Consider the following 17,932-nt stretch of genomic DNA (forward strand, 5'->3'; position numbering starts at 1 on the left):
ATATATATATATATATATATATATATATATATATATATATATATATATATATATATATATATATACACTCACCTAAAGGATTATTAGGAACACACACTAATACTGTGTTTGACCCCCTTTCGCCTTCAGAACTGCCTTAATTCTCCGTGGCATTGATTCAACAAGGTGCTGAAAGCATTCTTTAGAAATGTTGGCCCATATTGATAGGAGAGCATCTTGCAGTTGATGGAGATTTGTGGGATGTACATCCAGGCCACGAAGCTCCCGTTCCACCACATCCCAAAGATGCTCTATTGGGTTGAGATCTGGTGACTGTGGGGGCCATTTTAGTCCAGTGAACTCATTGTCATGTTCAAGAAACCAATTTGAAATGATTGGAGCTTTGTGACGGTGCATTATCCTGCTGGAAGTAGCCATCAGAGGATGGGGACATGGTGCTCATAAAGGGATGGACATGGTCAGAAACAATGCTCAGGTAGGCCGTGGCATTTAAACCATGCCCAATTTGTACTAAGGGGCCTAAAGTGTGCCAAGAAAACATCCCCCACACCATTACACCACCACCACCAGCCTGCACAGTGGTAACAAGGCATGATGGATCCATGTTCTCATTCTGTTTACGCCAAATTCTAACTCTACCATCTGAATGTCTCAACAGAAATCCACACTCATCAGACCAGGCAACATTTTTCCAGTCTTCAACTGTCAAATTTTGGTGAGCATGTGCAAATTGTAGCCTCTTTTTCCTATTTGTAGTGGAGATGAGTGGTACCCGGTGGGGTCTTCTGCTGTTGTAGCCCATCCGCCTCAAGGTTGTGTGTTGTGGCTTCACAAATGCTTTGCTGCATACCTCGGTTGTAACGAGTGGTTATTTCAGTCAAAGTTGCTCTTCTATCAGCTTGAATCAGTCGGCCCATTCTCCTCTGACCTCTAGCATCAACAAGGCATTTTCTCCCACAGGACTGCCGCATACTGGATGTTTTTCCCTTTTCACACCATTCTTTGTAAACCCTAGAAAGGGTTGTGCGTGAAAATCCCAGTAACTGAGCAGATTGTGAAATACTCAGACCGGCCCGTCTGGCACCAACAACCATGCCACGCTCAAAACTGCTTAAATCCCCTTTCTTTCCCATTCCGATATTCAGTGTGGAGTTCAGGAGATTGTCTTGACCAGGACTACACCCCTAAATGCTTTGAAGCAACTGCCATGTGATTGGTTGATTAGATAATTGCATTAATGAGAAATTGAACAGGTGTTCCTAATAATCCTTTAGGTGAGTGTATATATATATATATATTAATTCTACTTAACCTGTTAGTGATGCCTTGATTATTTAATGCTATGTTTAGATAAATCTGTCATGATTATATTTCAACAACGAATTGGAGAAAAAACATAATTTTATAATTAGATTTAGGAGTTAATGCAAAAACTGCCTTATGTGAAGTTTACATGTTTGCACACAATGTGTTATTTGAGTGTTGATTATCCTATATCCTATATCTAAACATGAATATCAGCTGAATATAGGCTCATAGTTTAGGCTCTGTTGTTAACCTTTAATATTACAGTATTAATGTGCAAGTAAGGGCTCCCTATATAGTTTACAGCATTATCTTTAAGAAACTTTTAGTTATAATTTAATTCATTTAAGGACAGACACATTATTTCCAGTAAAGCACTGTTTAATAAAAAAAAAATGCAATTTTTTAAAACTGCTGTACCGAACCAGTACCGAACCGTGACTTCAAAACCAAGGTGCATACCGAACCGTCAGTTTGTGTACCGTTACACCCCTACTATTGACACAGTTGAACAAGCTGGGAAGAGAAATTTCGGCTTCTTTCATTTTTAAATGTCCATGAGGGACAGACGTGTCAAAAATAGTGTCAGCCCCTTCCCCTGAATCAGGAGAGATGTACTGTAAAAGCAGCCTGAGGTCATTACTATAATGTGAAGTGTGTTTGTGTTTGCTGATTCAACAACATGACAGTTGCCTGTGGTTCACGGCCAAAACATTTTATATTAAATGTTTTTTTTTAAATATTACTAAAACACTTGGCCAATATTATTTGTTTTAAAAAATCACACACTTTTAATCCAAAGAAAAGCACAGATAAGTCTAGCAGATATTTACACAAATAGAAATATCGCCACCTGCTGGTTAAATAATAGCACATTTCACAGTTTTATGTATTTAGTATTATGTTTATTTATGTAAAAGTCACTTAGTCGGTTCACATTGTCACTTTCTATATCAAAGTGAGAGAAATAAACCACTAATCAAACTAATTAAAAATGAAAATGGTCAATTTCATAAGCTTTATCTAAATTATGATAACCTAATAGGTCTGTGAGGTTTGTGTACTTGTTTAAAGACATACCTTTATATAATGTGCACGAAATATAATAATAAAATAATTTTATATTCAAATGTATTTTATTAATTGAGTATATTGAGGGTTCAGCTGGGTGGTTGTGGTTGGACAAGATAATATAATAATACTGTATAAGAGGCCATGCATTCCAGAAGTGAATATAACTAGTCAGCACCATTTTAATGAATCAAACGAATATCCATCACCTGAAGCCATGAATCTGTGAGAGCTCAGGTGTGGCAAACCTCTGGATCATCGTACTTTCCATCTCTACTTCATCTGCAGAGTGTGCTTCAGATTTAAGCTCATTTCTCTCGTTTTCTTTATTATCAGATGCATGTGTATTCATCTCAGTTATTACAGCACCTGTGGGCGATTGTGGCCTGGATTCATGCCTTTCCTCTGGTGTGTCAGATGCAGAGGAATCTCTGATAAACGTGTTCATCACTGTTGGTGGATGTGGCTGGAGCTCATTAAGGCCGTCAGGGTCTTGTTTAAATGGCTTGGATGCTGCAAAAGGTGTTGTGTTGCACGGTGTCTCCGCTGATTCCAAACCGTTGCGTCCGGGTTCATCTGGTCTTTGTCTTTCAAATAGAGGGATTTCTGCCAAAAGTAATAAAGGATTTTTGAGATTGTTGCATTCACAGCAGTATGAACGCATGAATGAGGATCATTATTTACCAGTTTTGTTGCTACATCTGATTCGTTTATTGATGTCTGAATGCCCGCGTACTGGACGCTCACCTGCAAGAGACAATGTGCATAAAGTAAAAGCTAAAGCGAAATCGCTTTAATAATACAATATTATATATTTTACAATACATTATTATAATATTTTACATTATAATATTATTTATGATTAATATAACCTTATATAGATAGTGTAAAAATTGTGTAATAAAAATATATAATATTTTTGATTCTTATAATACAGCAAATGTTTAATCACATATTATACTGTGTAATATTATAAACTATATTTAATATAACATGTTATCATAACATAATCATAATATAACCTATGCATATTGTATAAAATATTTTGTAAAAATATGTTTGTATCAATAATATATTGCTTAAAATTGTTATTATAATAAAGTGAAAGCTAAAGGGAAATTGCTTCTATTTATATATTAAATTATGTAATATTACACAAAATATATTAGGATATTTTATGAAATATTATTACAAAAGTATGACATATTGCTATGTCAAAAATGCTAAATATTTGATTTACCTCTCAGTCTAAAGCATCGTGACAGAGCGACAGATACTGTGATGAGAAATATGAAGACCGAAGCAGCAGTTCCCCACCATGACCTCCTGCAGTCATACTCATCATCATCTGGGGGAAATTAGAATATTATGTATTGACATTTTAGTCATGAAGTTAAATGAGCCTGTTCCAATCTTTCACACACATGAAGTAAATCTTACCAGTCACAAGAACTGTAACATTGACATGGGTCTGGACTTGATGTCTCATTTGGAAGCCGGAGAATGTGCAGATGTAGGTTCCGCTGTGTCCCGCGCTGTCTGGGTTCAGCAGATGAAGGGAACCGTTCCCTAAGTGAGACTGATCTATGTCGAGTTCAGCTTTACTTTCCCACAGGTTCGCGATCCGACGGGTCCGGCTGTCATAGGTGAAGATGAAGATGGGTTCTGTGCTTCTGATGAAGGTCCAAGTGAGGGTAAAATCGTGGCGAGGTTGTGGTATCATGCAGGGAATCATAAGTCCAGATCCCTCCTCACCAAATAACTCTAAAAGATTCAAATAGCCGTTTGAAGTTTGTAACAAACACTTTTATTGATATTGTCTGTTTTAGCAAGTGTCAGAAATGGAAACTGTTACCTTGGTGATGCAGTGAAGCGGTCCACACCTGCGCTCCATCCGCTGAGACCACAGAGCAGAAGTAAATGTGGTCCGAGACGTTGCCCATCACGCGGATGGTGCTCTCCACGGTGAACAGGCCCTTGGAGTCCGAGGTTTTCCGAGTGAAGTTCTGGATGCTTCTGCTGTCACTAGGGGGATCCGTGGCCCAGGTGACCTCAGGAGCTGGATAGATGTTCTGGGACAGACATGTGACCCTTTCCTCAACCATCTCAAGCTTCACAAACTGGATCAGAGCTGAACATAACAGGAAAAGGATATGAAATTCTCTAAACACTTTGGTTTGTTTTTTAGGAGCATTGCAGATGCAATTCAAATGAATCGATTAGTTATTATTTGAGTGGTGAATCTATACAAACGTATACAATCTGACAATCTTTTTTTGTTAATTTTATCCACGTTATCTTGTCTACATGCATTGTAATAAAACTGTACACTGTAACAGAGACAAACTCCGTGATTCCCTCCTCTGGCCATCAGAGGGAGCTCTCTCCTGAGTACTGACTCTCACTTACACTGACACACTACATTTCCCATAAGCCCATGCCTTGGACTGATTACTGTACAGCTGTTACCCATTACCTGGCTCTATAAGAACCCCTTTCTCCCTCAGAACCATGCAAAGTCTTGTTTTGCCGTGGTGAACATTTCTGAGTGTTATCCCCAATCCTTTGTTGCTGATCCAGTTATCGACCCGTTATCGACCCTTGGCTGCCTGTCTCTGACTCCTGCCTGTTATACCGTTCTGTGAGTGTTATCTGCCTGCCCTGACCTACTGCCTGTCTACTGTTTACGATTCTGCCTGCCCCTGTTACACCTGTTTGCTCCTGCCTGTACTACTACGATTGTTTCTAATAAAAGCATGCAAATGGATCCCTGCCAGAGTGATGAATCGTTACATACACAATATATAATGCATGGCATAAAATGCTCTAAAATGTATGATATAATGCAATATATTTTCATGTATAAAATATTTTAACTATTTATCTATTCTTTGTTATTGTTAACAATTTTGTGCTTAAGACCAAACAACAAACCTGAAGAAAAAAGGTGTAAAAAATGATTAAATAAACAAACAAATGAATACATTTTTTCAATATTAAAATGAATAGTTTTTTCAAAAATTGTCCTAATTATTTCAGTGTTATTTGTTTTAAATGTACACCTTTCTCTGAAGTTTCGCTCAGAGTTCCTAGTGCCCTCTTGTGCCCCCCAGTGAGTAAAATAAATTACTTTTACAGTAGGTGACCAAAAGTAGCTTTTTACATCAGACAACCTCAAAAACCCAGGCAAACTCAAATAATATGACAGGACCATGTTACTGACCTTTCACCCCCAGGTTAACAAAGGTTTCCTGGTTTCCCTTCCTGGTGCTGGTGTAGCACTTATACCTCCCTTGATCCTGGACTTTCACTTTCCTCAGCACCAGAGAGGCATTTCCCTGTGCAATCTGGGAATTAAACAGGTTCGTCCTGCCACTGAAATGTTTGTTCTGTAGCCCATACTGGTCTTTATTGTAGTAGTAGCTGTGGACGGGGATTTGCTGCTTGTACCAGTGGATGACCACGGCTCCTGTGGGCCTGAAACTGCAGGGTAGCACGCAGTCTTCCAAGAACAGACACGTCACGTGTGCATCTAGAGTGAGGCCAGCACATGTCAAATAATTGCAATGTTAAATTCAATTTTGCTTTGCATTCAAAAATACAAGCCTATATTAGTTTCTCCAGCTAACTAATGTTCTGTGAACTATTGAGTTATGAAAGCAAGATTATTCTGAACTTCCTCAGATCATTTAAAACATCCAGTTTTTTTTTCTTGGTTATAGGAATGTTAAAGGACAACTCCGGTGAAAAATGAGAATATTACGCGTACACAGACAGGAGCCATCTTGGAAAACAGTCTCGACAAGTCGAGCCACGAACGCTGTGCTAAGCTGCGATAATTCCTATCAACCAGCTCACTTAGCACAGCGTTCGTGGCTCGACTTGTCGAGACTTTTTTCCAAGATGGCTCCTGTCTGTGTACGCGTAATATTCTGTCTTTATAAAGTATCTTCTTATTAAACTGTTCTTACACTTACAAAGTTGTCAATGCTTCGGTTTGCATGTAGGGACCCTCATTATGCTACCGTGTTAGTGTGAGGCTATTTTGAGCCTTGTTAGTGGTATAAACTAGCGATTTAATTTTACTTACTCTGTGCCCCATTCACTCGCGTTATAAGCTAATCTGCTTTTAGAGATATAACTCTTTACATTCGATTTTCAGGAAAACGCATCCCAGAGAACGATCTACTCGGTAACCATGTGTCAATTACCCCTAGGTTCATTATTCACCGGAGTTGTCCTTTAAGGGAACTTATCCATGCTAGGCTGCACAGACAGAACAGAACCATAACGAAAATCCAAACTATATGCAATCATCTATGATGACAGTGGTCCTGACAGAACTCAAATATGTCAGTATGACTTGGCGTGTGCATGCGCAAGCGACGGGATTTCGGTGTACGATCACCAATTGCACTGAATCGGCTGCAATTTGCCGCTGTGTCTCTCATTGAAAATGGGAAAATTGCGCTTTCGCCGTCCCGTGTGAATCTGCCTTAATGTCGAAGTCGTAGGCCTACTACCGGCCCAATTTATGAGCGGCCCACCGGGAATTCTCCCGATGTGGAGTTATTGCTGTCACAATGAGCGACAGAGAGAAGAGAATGCGGCAGAGCTTGTAATAAAATGAGAACCAACATTGCCTTAGCTTTTCGGAGTTGACCAGAACTGAGGGATTTGCAATTATGTAAAAGTGACGCGGAGAAGGTGTTTTTGTTGCTCAATAGGTGAGTAAGGTATTAAACAGATAAATGGCCACGTAGTTAACAGATAAACAGAGTCCATGTTAAAGCACTGTCTAATGCGAAGGGTCGTGAGATTTTCACCTGCACAGTCACGAAAAGCCACAGCACAACCAAAACAATATTCTTACAAAAAAGCATGCTATTTAGTTTTTTGACCACTAGAGGGCATAGCGTACTTTAAAAACGTTACACAAACTGAAAAGTTTCAGAAAAATGTTCTAGATAACTTTGAACTAACATTCTCTAAACATTATTGGAAGAACATTTGTTCATGACTTTGAGAGAACATTCCCTGTTAACTGGGTCACTACAGATTCTGGTGTTCTGGTTGTCTTGTTTTAAAACTGCTTTATGCCAAACAATGGCAAAATATCAACATATAAAGATGTATTCATGAACCTGTTCTTTTGTTCAAATAGCCTGTTATGCAGGTGCTAAAATATTCCCTTAGCCTTATGAGGATAAATAAATGACAGACTCAGTGTCATTATTCTGAGACTAATGAAGTTTCCTACACGAGCTGCTTTGATCCATTCACTGAGCAACAACTAAAGCTGAACGACTTAAAGATGGAAAACGGGAAACAATTTGAATAAACAAGCACCATTCCAATAAAAGAAATATTCCAGTAACAATTTATTCACTTATCATCTACAAAATATTTGATCTTGTATTTTATGTTTTATATTATAAATGAAACATTTTATTGTACATTATAGAATCACTTTTTTTTCTGATAAAGCACATTTAATATTTTAAAAAGACAACAAAACCATTAAAAAGCATGTAGAGACATGGATGGTCATTTTTCTATTTTTCCCTTAAGAGAGTAGCATTATATCACACTGAGAAGTATCAAAAGTGAGCATGTGTGTCCATATGTGGTCTTACCTTTAGTAACGCTGATCCCAGAAACACAAGTCCTGAGTAAAAGTACAAATGCAACACACAGGAACAGCAGAACCATGACTGTCAGACTATGCCACACGTTCAGATCATTTATTGTGATGGTCAATCTTTCTCTCTGTGCATGTACATGTGTCCTGAGAGTGTGTGCGCGTGAGAAAGGGGGAGAGAAAGACCCTTGTGGACATATCAATTAAACCAGTAAATGATTATCCAGAGAGTGCATGAGTGGACATATAGTGACCAGAACTGGTTTGGCCATGTAATGGGTACAGTTAAGCTGAGGATAAAGAAAAAATAACCAGGAAAAAGAACAAACCGGTTCATTTAAACCTCAAAGCGGACTGTGTGGTCTGTCCATGCATGTGTCATGTTGTGGTTATTTTAGTCCTAAATAAGTTGATGATTATGATTAAAAACACAACCGTTCAAAAGTGTGGGGATGGTAAGATATTTGAATGTCTTTAAAGGAAACTTTATTTATTTGATCAAAAATACAATAAAAACAGTAATATATTGAAATATTATTACAATTTAACACAACTGTTCTCTATGTGAATATATAGTAAAGTGTGATTTATTCCTGTGATCAAAGCTGAGTTTATCATCATTACTCCAGTCTTCAGTGTCACATGACCCTTCACTCATTCTCATATGAGGATCTGATGATCAACACACAGTTATGATTATGATCAGTGTTGAGGACAGTTGGGCTGTGTCATTTTTTTGATACATTTTTATCATGATTCTTTGATATATAGAAATTTCAAAAGAACCACATTTATTTGAAATATAAATCTTTTGACACTTTTGATCAATTTAATGCATCTTTGCTGAATAAAAGTATGAATTTCTTTTTAAAAATCCTGCTATCCTCAAATTTTTGAACAGTAGTGTAATTACAAATTATATTGCAAAAAATAGCCGTGTGAGATTTATGGAAAATTACTAATAAAATATGGATAAATAATATATTTGTAAATAATATTTATTGTATTGTATTTTACAAATTTATTACAAACATTGTAAAAACAGCCAGTGTGAGATTTATGGGAAATTTTTAAAAAATGTATTGATAAATAATATATTATTTTTTTAATATATTATTTTTTTAAATATTTAATCAAAGTACCATTCAAAAACATAAAATACAAGAGATGTATTCGGTTTCTTAAAATGTCTGAATGACATTTTGTTCACACAAACACTAGAATGCATAGAAATAAAGTCCCATCGACTGGTCTCCAAACGTGTATTTCCTCTGATTCCTCTGTCATCTGTCCACGGTTAACTGGGAGAAGGCTCTCTCATGAGTTTACTTCCTGCTTGTGGCTCTTCCAATGTTTTGGCTATGAAAGAAAAGAAAAAATTCAGTTGCAAAATTGAAAATCTATGTTTAAAAATTTGATTTGGCAGAAAACTTCTATAAAGTGCTTCTTATGAATTAATTATAAAATAAAAAACAGGACAGTACCCGAGTTCATGCTTTGCATTTCCGCGTTCTCTTCAGCATTTTCGTGTTTTCTTTTTGATTTTGCTGTGAACATAAATATCATGGACCATTTTTACAGACTGAATATATACACAACATTATTATGCAGACAAAATATTATGGATTGAGTTCTGTTTACTGCATTACCTCTGTATTTTTTAACAACCAAAGTTATTGCGAGAAGAGTGATTAATCCTGCGACGATACCCAGCATCCACAGATTATATTTAAGAAAATCTACAAAGAGAAAGAGAGAAAACGTTTAAACTGCCACAGTGTTTTAGCAGGAAAGGACTTCTATGTTTGGTCCCACAGATTAATTACTGGATGGATGAGTTCATGGATCAGTGGATACCTTTCCCCTGCCTGAAGGATGTAATATTAACACTGGTCTGGATCAGATGCCGAGCCTCTGCTCCTGAGAAGGCACATGTGTAGATTCCAGAATGTTCTGAGCCAACAGGTTTCTGCAGGTTTAGTGAAACATCCCCTTTCAATGCGTTGTCCTCTTCCAGTTTTGCATGATCCCAGGAGCGGCTGGATTTATGGGTCCTGCTGTCGTACTCGAGGACATCTGTGGTTTTGTTTGCTGACGTAAAAGTCCAGACGAGAGAGAAGGACTGAAGGTTCTTGGGAGTTCTACATGGAATAATCAGGTCTTGCCCTTCAGAGCTGCTCATTTCTGTTTTATACATGAGAAAACATTGTTGGGGAAAGTTACTTTGAAAAGTAATGCATTACAATATTGCGTTACTCCCTTAAAAAGTAACTAATTGAGTTACTTAGTTACTTTTTAAGAAAAGTAATGCGTTACATTACTTTTGCGTTACTTTTTCTCACCTGGGCAGGGCTTGTTTTTGTTTTGTTTTTATAACAAAAAAGTTATATTTTTGTAAAGACCTCTTCATACCAACATGTAAATAATAAGCCCCAGGCTGAGGTAAAGATGCCGATTCCCTCATGAACACTAGAGGGCGCAGCTCTGGATAATGGAGAATAGGATGCAGGAGAAAAAAGTTTTACCAATAAAAACAAAAAATCTAGTAATTTTCCTCATCAAAGGTCAGCAGCAAGACATTGATAAATTAAATATAAAGGTAGATTAAATGCATAAAAATAGTTGTTTTATTTAACATTTAATTATTGGAGGTTTGCATAGTATTCTGATTTTGCATTTGACTGATTTTATTCATTTTGAGGAGAATAGAATCTTTATTGTGCAAGTGAGATAAATAAATGCTCACATTTAGAACTACAATAACCATCATGTTCACATACACGCCTCTGCACTAACTCAACATGAGGGCAGGAGAGCTGTCAGTCAAATTAATGTGAAAAAGTAACTCAGATATTTTGTTGTAAACTTTTAGAAAAGTAATGCGTTACTTTACTAGTTACTTGGAAAAAGTAATATTATTACGTAACTCAAGTTACTTGTAATGTGTTACCCCCAACACTGATTATCACCTTATATTCATAAGCATAACATTTATAACATTCATCTGTATTAGTACTACAGCATATATCACAAGTTTTACCTTGCAGCTTTAATGAAGCAGTCCATGTCTGCGTGCCATATTTGGAGGTGATGTTACACACATATATCTGATGGAGACTGTTGTTCTGCTGTTTTAGAAAACTCTCCACTGTGAAAAGGCCCTTTCCGGCCGGAGCCATGCGTGTGAGGGGCCTCAGGGCCGCAGGAGCTGATCTGGGCTCTGTGCTCCACTGGACCACCGGAGCCGGGTACACGTCTTCAGTAGAGCAGCGAATCAGCCCAGACGGGTCTGTCTTAATGGAGATCATCCTGATGGGAGCTGAAGGACATCAAATGAAAAAAAATATTTGATAAAGTATCAATACCAATAAAAAAATATTGATATTAAGAGTCGATCAGTCAAAATTTAGCTATTGTCATAATAGAATTGGTCAATATCTAAATCAAAATCTTCATCACTATACAAATGGATAGGTTATTATGGCAGTGTTTTCCAAACCTGTTCCTGGAGGCACACCATGGCTGTTCGAAATCGCCCCCTCATTCACTATTCCCTACATTAATCCACTAATAAAGTACACTTGAATTTGTACATTCGTTGTACACTAATTATTTTGGTGCATTGTGGGATTAAATGAGTGCACTCTGTGGTTTCGGACAACACTACAAATGGCTGTCCCCTCAAATAGTGCCCTATTTAAGGGTATGGGTTAGGGTTAGGGTATGGGTTAGGACCGACCAATTTCCTCTTCCTATTCCTAATCGAACACACCTGATTCAACTCATCAGCTCATTAGTAGGGACTCCAAGTCCAGAAATAGAGGGATCAGAAGAGGGAGAACTCTAAAATGTTGGTGGGAACACTGCTGGGAAACACTGAATTATGGTAATAATAACAGATGTAGTCCTAACCTACTGATAAACCCACATTGGTTGACGACTATTAATCACAGATAAAACATTTACAAATAAATCAATATAAATCAAACCTTCCACTGTTGCAACAACATATGTCTGAGTCACATTGTTGACCACACATTTGTATCGTCCTTTACTCCTTGTATCTACTTGTTTCACAAGAAGTGATGCATTGCCATTGGAGACGTCGTCACTGAACAGCCACGTGTTGCCATTGCTAAGCCTCTGTCCCGCCGGCTGTAAACTGAGAATGATCACATCCTGCTGGTACCACTTAATGTTCAGATCACCATTATTGGGCGTGAAAGTGCAGGGAAGAATACAGTCCTCAGAGAAGATGCAGGTCACACGAACCTCTGCAAATCAACAAAAAGGCTTTTAAGATATTCCTGCATTTACAAGAATGATTTATGAGTATTGTTTAAAGCAGGGATGTCCAGTTGACTTGACTGAAAAATCCAGCATTGCTGAACACCAGCATAAGCATACGTTTTGCACACTGGTACCAGCTTGGGTTGCTGGTTTGCTGATGGAGCAGCATATGCTGTCTTCTGCATGTTGGATTATCCCAGCAAGACCACAACAAACAGTGTGTGTGAATGTTGTAGAAGTATGTTGTCACTATTATGGTGATAGTGTTCCCTTAAGATGGGCCCTTGACTTTGGTTGGCTTTCAGCAATTGTTGAAGTGCACAATGTCACTATTGTCTACAATAGTATGTCATGCTCCTGACTGCAATAACATTCTTCTAAGTGCTTTTAACATTTATTATAACCTTTTACAACAAGTTTACAACTTTTAGGGGGTCAGTGACTGCCAGCTGGATTTTTACAGATAAACTTTCCTAAATAAAAATAAAGCAAATTTCAACTTTGAACTTGATGCAACAGATGATACGTACAACATTTTAATTACGTAATGATGTTTATTTATTTTGATTGAAATGTGATTTAAAATTTAGCACTTGACTTGTATTACTATATTCAGAGTTTCAGATGACTCTGCTGGTCCACCAGCTAGACCAGCACTAACCTAACCCTAACCAGCCTAGACCAACACTAACCTAACCCTAACCAGCCTAGACCAGCACTAACCTAACCCTAACCAGCTAGACCAGCACTAATCTAACAGCACTAACCTAACTCTAACCAGCTAGACCAGCACTAACCTAACCCTAACCAACCTTGACCAGCACTAACCTAACCCTAACCAGCTAGACCAGCACTAACCTAACCCTAACCAACTAGACCAGCACTAACCTAACCCTAACCAGCCTAGACCAACACTAACCTAACCCTAACCAGCTAGACCAGCACTAACCTAACCCTAACCAGCTAGACCAGCACTAACCTAACCCTAACCAGCCTAGACCAGCACTAACCTAACCCTAACCAGCCTAGACCAACACTAACCTAACCCTAACCAGCCTAGACCAGCACTAACCTAACCCTAACCAGCCTAGACCAGCACTAACCTAATCCTAACCAGCTAGACCAGCACTAACCTAACCCTAACCAGCTAGACCAGCACTAACCTAACCCTAACCAGCTAGACCAGCACTAACCTAACCCTAACCAGCCTAGACCAGCACTAACCTAACCCTAACCAGCCTAGACCAACACTAACCTAACCCTAACCAGCCTAGACCAGCACTAACCTAACCCTAACCAGCCTAGACCAGCACTAACCTAATCCTAATCACCTAGACCAGCACTAACCTAACCCTAACCGCCTAGACCAGCACTAACCTAACCCTAACCAGCCTAGACCAGCACTAACCTAACCCTTACCAGCCTAGACCAGCACTAACCTAACCCTAACCAGCTAGACCAAAACTAACCTAACCCTAACCAGCCTAGACCAGCACTAACCTAACCCTAACCAGCCTAGACCAACACTAACCTAACCCTAACCAGCCTAGACCAGCACTAACCTAACCCTAACCAGCCTAGACCAGCACTAACCTAACCCTAACCAGCCTAGACCAACATGGAATTAATGCTTCTCAAATATTTCCTTCTCCAGATATTGATGATAAGATGATGCTGGATTGATGCTTTTGTCGTATATGTAAATCTCTACACCCAGTTTCCGAACCACAAGGTAAATATGTGTGCATGTGTACAATACATACATATGTGCACCCGTATATATGCCGTATTTTTTCTCAGAAAAAGTGAGTTCTGCTGCCCTTATATGCCGTCTGTCCTTTTCTGTGGGTGATTACAATTGTGTGTTCACCCAGAACATCATGCTAAGAGGACATTTATCAGTAATGACCACTTATGACTGTGATTGTTTAGCGTTCAACACACTCACCTTATCGGAATAGGCAAGAGGATTGTTTGACTATAAATACCAAATAAACAGCAGCGGCAGAGTGCATGAAGGCATGACCTTTAAGCTGTGACACTGGCCTAGCTTTGCATGCATTGCCAGACTCAGATTGCACCAAACAATCTCTTTCTACAGATTAATCGGCATTGATAATAATGTGTTAGATTGATCATTGATTATGTTGATATTATACAATTTTTATTATTGCCATTAGCGTGGCAAAATCTCATATGGAAGAGTTATGATGTAATGGATCAGTTGCACTTGTGTTTCTCAACTTATCTTGATGTCATGCATGGCACACTTTCCTTTCAGCTAAATGTCTAGTCTAGATCTATTATAGAGAGTCCCTGGAGAGGTCTTGGCTTGTCGAAATATTCACAGTAACTGTGTTAGTCCAAACAGATGACGAGTCAGAGTGAATTCTAGCAGACTCGCTCATCTCCTTCGTTTGCAGACTATAACAAGGAGGAGCTCAAAAACACATTAGCTGAACTTCTGCCTCCACTTGAGATCTAAGAGTAGCATCCACTTTAATTACATAACAAGGTATATTTATAACAATCATTCATCTTTCCTGGCTGTTGATCTTTTGCAGGAATAATGCACATTCAAAAGAAGTGGCCCAATGAAAAAGATAAATCAGCCACTTCAGATGAAAGATAATACTTAGTTACATTAATTAATGATTAATTAATGCTTAAACAAAAATGTATTACTAAATTATATTATAGTACTATATAACTATTATACAACTATTAAAATATTAAAAATAAAATAATATTATTAAAATAAATAAATGCTACAGTAGTATGTAAATAATACTAAAATAACATATATATTTAACCTATTTAATAATAATTAACAGCAAAAGCAATCAATGGCAATCATAATCTAATATTTGTTTCATTTAATTTGAGTACTGGAAAGAATTGAGGAGAACTACCTATAACTAGAAAACAGATGTCTGTGGATGATCTTGCCAACATTCGAGCCCTATTCCATCCACTTAAATTACGTAAGGTATATTCATAACGTCTTTCCTGGCATCTCTTCAGCCTGGCCACTGTGACGTACAAACATGAAATGATCATAAATGAAAGCAGCAGGTACTGAAATCAAAGCCGATCAAGAGCCAAAGTAAAATAAAAGTAAATCACTCACTTTCTTTTAAAAGAACAGAACTTTAAATTGTTTCATTTCATAAAGGAAAGTGGTATTTTTGTACACCCTAACCCTAACTCAAACTCTGGACCTAAAAGTGAATGACATAATGGAAAATAAGAAAAAAAGTTACTTCACTTTTACAGAAATGTCAAAAATCTAAATAAGTTAATCTTACCTGGAACCTTACACTCCACTAAGGAAAAAATCCATAAAACAACGTAAGCCCCAAAGTGAGTCCTTGACATTCTCCCTCACAACAACGTACTGATGCAAAAAAGAGGTTTGGCACTAAAATTGCTGAGAAGATGAGACTCTTCAGAGAGTCTCTCTCAGGGACGTAATCAGACCCTGTTCCTCTTTACTGCTCCAACAGCACAGGCAGGCAAAAAAAGAAGTATCCCTTGGGTCCACCTGAATGAAAGTCTTTGTGAATAAAAAACAAGAGTTCCTCATGTGATTTCTGAATATTGACTCTGCTGAGTGAGCTTACTGTGGGTATGAATGACAGAGAAGGAGAAAGAGAGAGAGAGTGGGTGGACAGGTTTCCACGCCTCTTCATAGATCATGAGTTGAGTCACTAAATGGCAGCTGAAACCCTTTACTGCCTACCCCATACTCCTGCGAATGACTGGAAGATAACCTTCCCACATCCCCCCAGGTCAAGCTTTCTGAAGTCCTTTGTCTTTTCTCAACACCTTGTTCTTTGATGAGCCTTTGCTAAATATAGACATGCTGCAACTGTCCTGACCAACTTCTTGCTCACTTTGCCAAACTCTAAGAGTGTGCTAACCATGTATATGTACCTAGTATAGTGGATTGCAGTAACCCTGCTGATTAGTAAAGATTCTTATGACGTCAATCAGTTGTTTCCTTCCTGGAAGGAGCCCTTAGATGGCTCAATAACACTTAAAAAAATGTTTTTTTTTGACATTCCACAGCTCCATTTGAATGATGTGTAATCCATAGAAGGAGTCCAAACTTGTAGCATTACAGACTTTGACAGGTGCAAGTTGTCATACCAACCTTACAGGTTTACAAATGCAGAGGCTTGAGAAAGTGCTTTACTTGTCTGCACTGATCTAGTCCCCTAGGGCAATAGCAGAATTGTGGTCAATGTGTTTGATGACATGGCAGTTCTGCTTCAGTTCTGTCCAGTAAATACATTCCTATTGGCTGTAATCACACTACAGACAAATGCAATTTTGGTTTTCAAATCCAGTATCTAGGAATGACTGTCCGCATTGTCATTTTGCAACAGATGCAATCCGATCGATTTGTTCAGACAGTCACACTGTTAGACATTTATAAGAGATTTTACAGTAACTTACTGGCAACACTGTTGCCAGTAAGTTACTGTATTTGAGATTTACAGTACAATAACCGCATTTCAGTTTACAGTAACTACATGTTACTGTAATTTTGTAATACAGTACTGTTACTGTAAACCTTGGTTAACAGTGCATTAATCCTAATCCTATTCAATAATTAATACTTACTGAATTACATTAATTCTTACATTAATCTATCCTACAGAAGTAATCCAAACAGACAATTATTATGAAATATAAAATTCTTTATTTAAAACATTTTAAGTGCTTTAACTTAAACATGTAAATGTGTGGAAAAAGTTCACTTTAAAACATCCTCGAATCAAATCTTATTTTCAGAAAATCATGTATAAAAGTAATCAGAGTGCATTCAATATCACTTATTTTACATTTTATTTACATTTACATTTATGCATTTGGCAGACGACTTGCATTGCATTCAAGATACACATTTTACATTTTGTCAGTTCTTGCTTTCCCTGGGAATTGAACCCATGACCTTGCTAGCGCCACACACTATTGTTTGAGCTACAATTTTAAAAACAGAAAATAGTTGGTAGAATACTGTAAATAGTTGGTTGAAGAATACTGTAACTTTGGTGCAAAATACACATATACATGAATAAAATATAAACAAAGAGCAAATTAATTCTGAAACAAGTTATCACAACACAACACAAACACAAGTTTCATGTCTGTACCGATCTGTGTCATCTTCCACATTGGATGATTTCAAACAGGAACCAGGATTCTGCTCCTTTATGGCAAGAAGTCCCTCTAGATAAGAATGATATGAAGTTAGTCATACAATTTGAGTATACACAAACATTTTACACTGTTGGAATTTAATAAAAATTAATAATCCCATTACAATTCATCATAATGGTAAAATACTATTTTATAGACAGTTAACACTTTGAGGTACACCTAGCTAAACGTATGCTGTCTAGTCTAATCCAGTCCTGCAATGCCTTCATGAAGATGTGAAATGAAATGTTCAGTTTTTGTTTTAGCTGGTGATTCAATGTTATGAATATTTTGAAGAATGTACTTTGTAGTGATGCTGAACCTGATTGCATATTAGAGAGGTGTCTCTGTTATTAGCTTAACAAAATTGATATTGAGTAAAAAACTAAAGAAAACTGTCAGTACATAATAGTAGCA

The 17,932-nt window shown here is 37.6% G+C and overlaps 2 protein-coding genes across 2 annotated transcripts; both read right to left on the reverse strand.

Annotated features, from left to right (window-relative positions):
• Positions 1-1,671: 1,671 nt before the first annotated feature.
• On the reverse strand, positions 1,672-6,196 carry LOC307118521 (uncharacterized protein). The gene is made up of 6 exons (XM_079804164.1): positions 5,600-6,196; positions 4,232-4,507; positions 3,817-4,140; positions 3,617-3,724; positions 3,061-3,123; positions 1,672-2,982 (listed from the first exon to the last, which is right to left on the reverse strand). Exons 2-6 carry the CDS (start codon positions 4,479-4,481, stop codon positions 2,582-2,584), a joined length of 1,146 nt encoding a protein of 381 aa, XP_079660290.1. The 5' UTR covers positions 4,482-4,507; positions 5,600-6,196; the 3' UTR covers positions 1,672-2,581.
• Positions 6,197-9,004: 2,808 nt separating this feature from the next.
• hhla2a.1 (HERV-H LTR-associating 2a, tandem duplicate 1) lies at positions 9,005-16,250 on the reverse strand. Its single transcript, XM_079804165.1, has 7 exons — positions 15,616-16,250; positions 12,007-12,291; positions 11,058-11,336; positions 9,875-10,201; positions 9,667-9,756; positions 9,502-9,564; positions 9,005-9,376 (listed from the first exon to the last, which is right to left on the reverse strand). The coding sequence occupies exons 1-7, from the start codon at positions 15,683-15,685 to the stop codon at positions 9,315-9,317; spliced, it is 1,176 nt and encodes a 391-aa protein (XP_079660291.1). The 5' UTR covers positions 15,686-16,250; the 3' UTR covers positions 9,005-9,314.
• Between the last annotated feature and the right edge of the window lie 1,682 nt (positions 16,251-17,932).

This window comes from Gobio gobio, assembly GCF_949357685.1.
Source record: "Gobio gobio genome assembly, chromosome: 22".
Lineage (NCBI taxonomy): Eukaryota > Metazoa > Chordata > Actinopteri > Cypriniformes > Gobionidae > Gobio > Gobio gobio.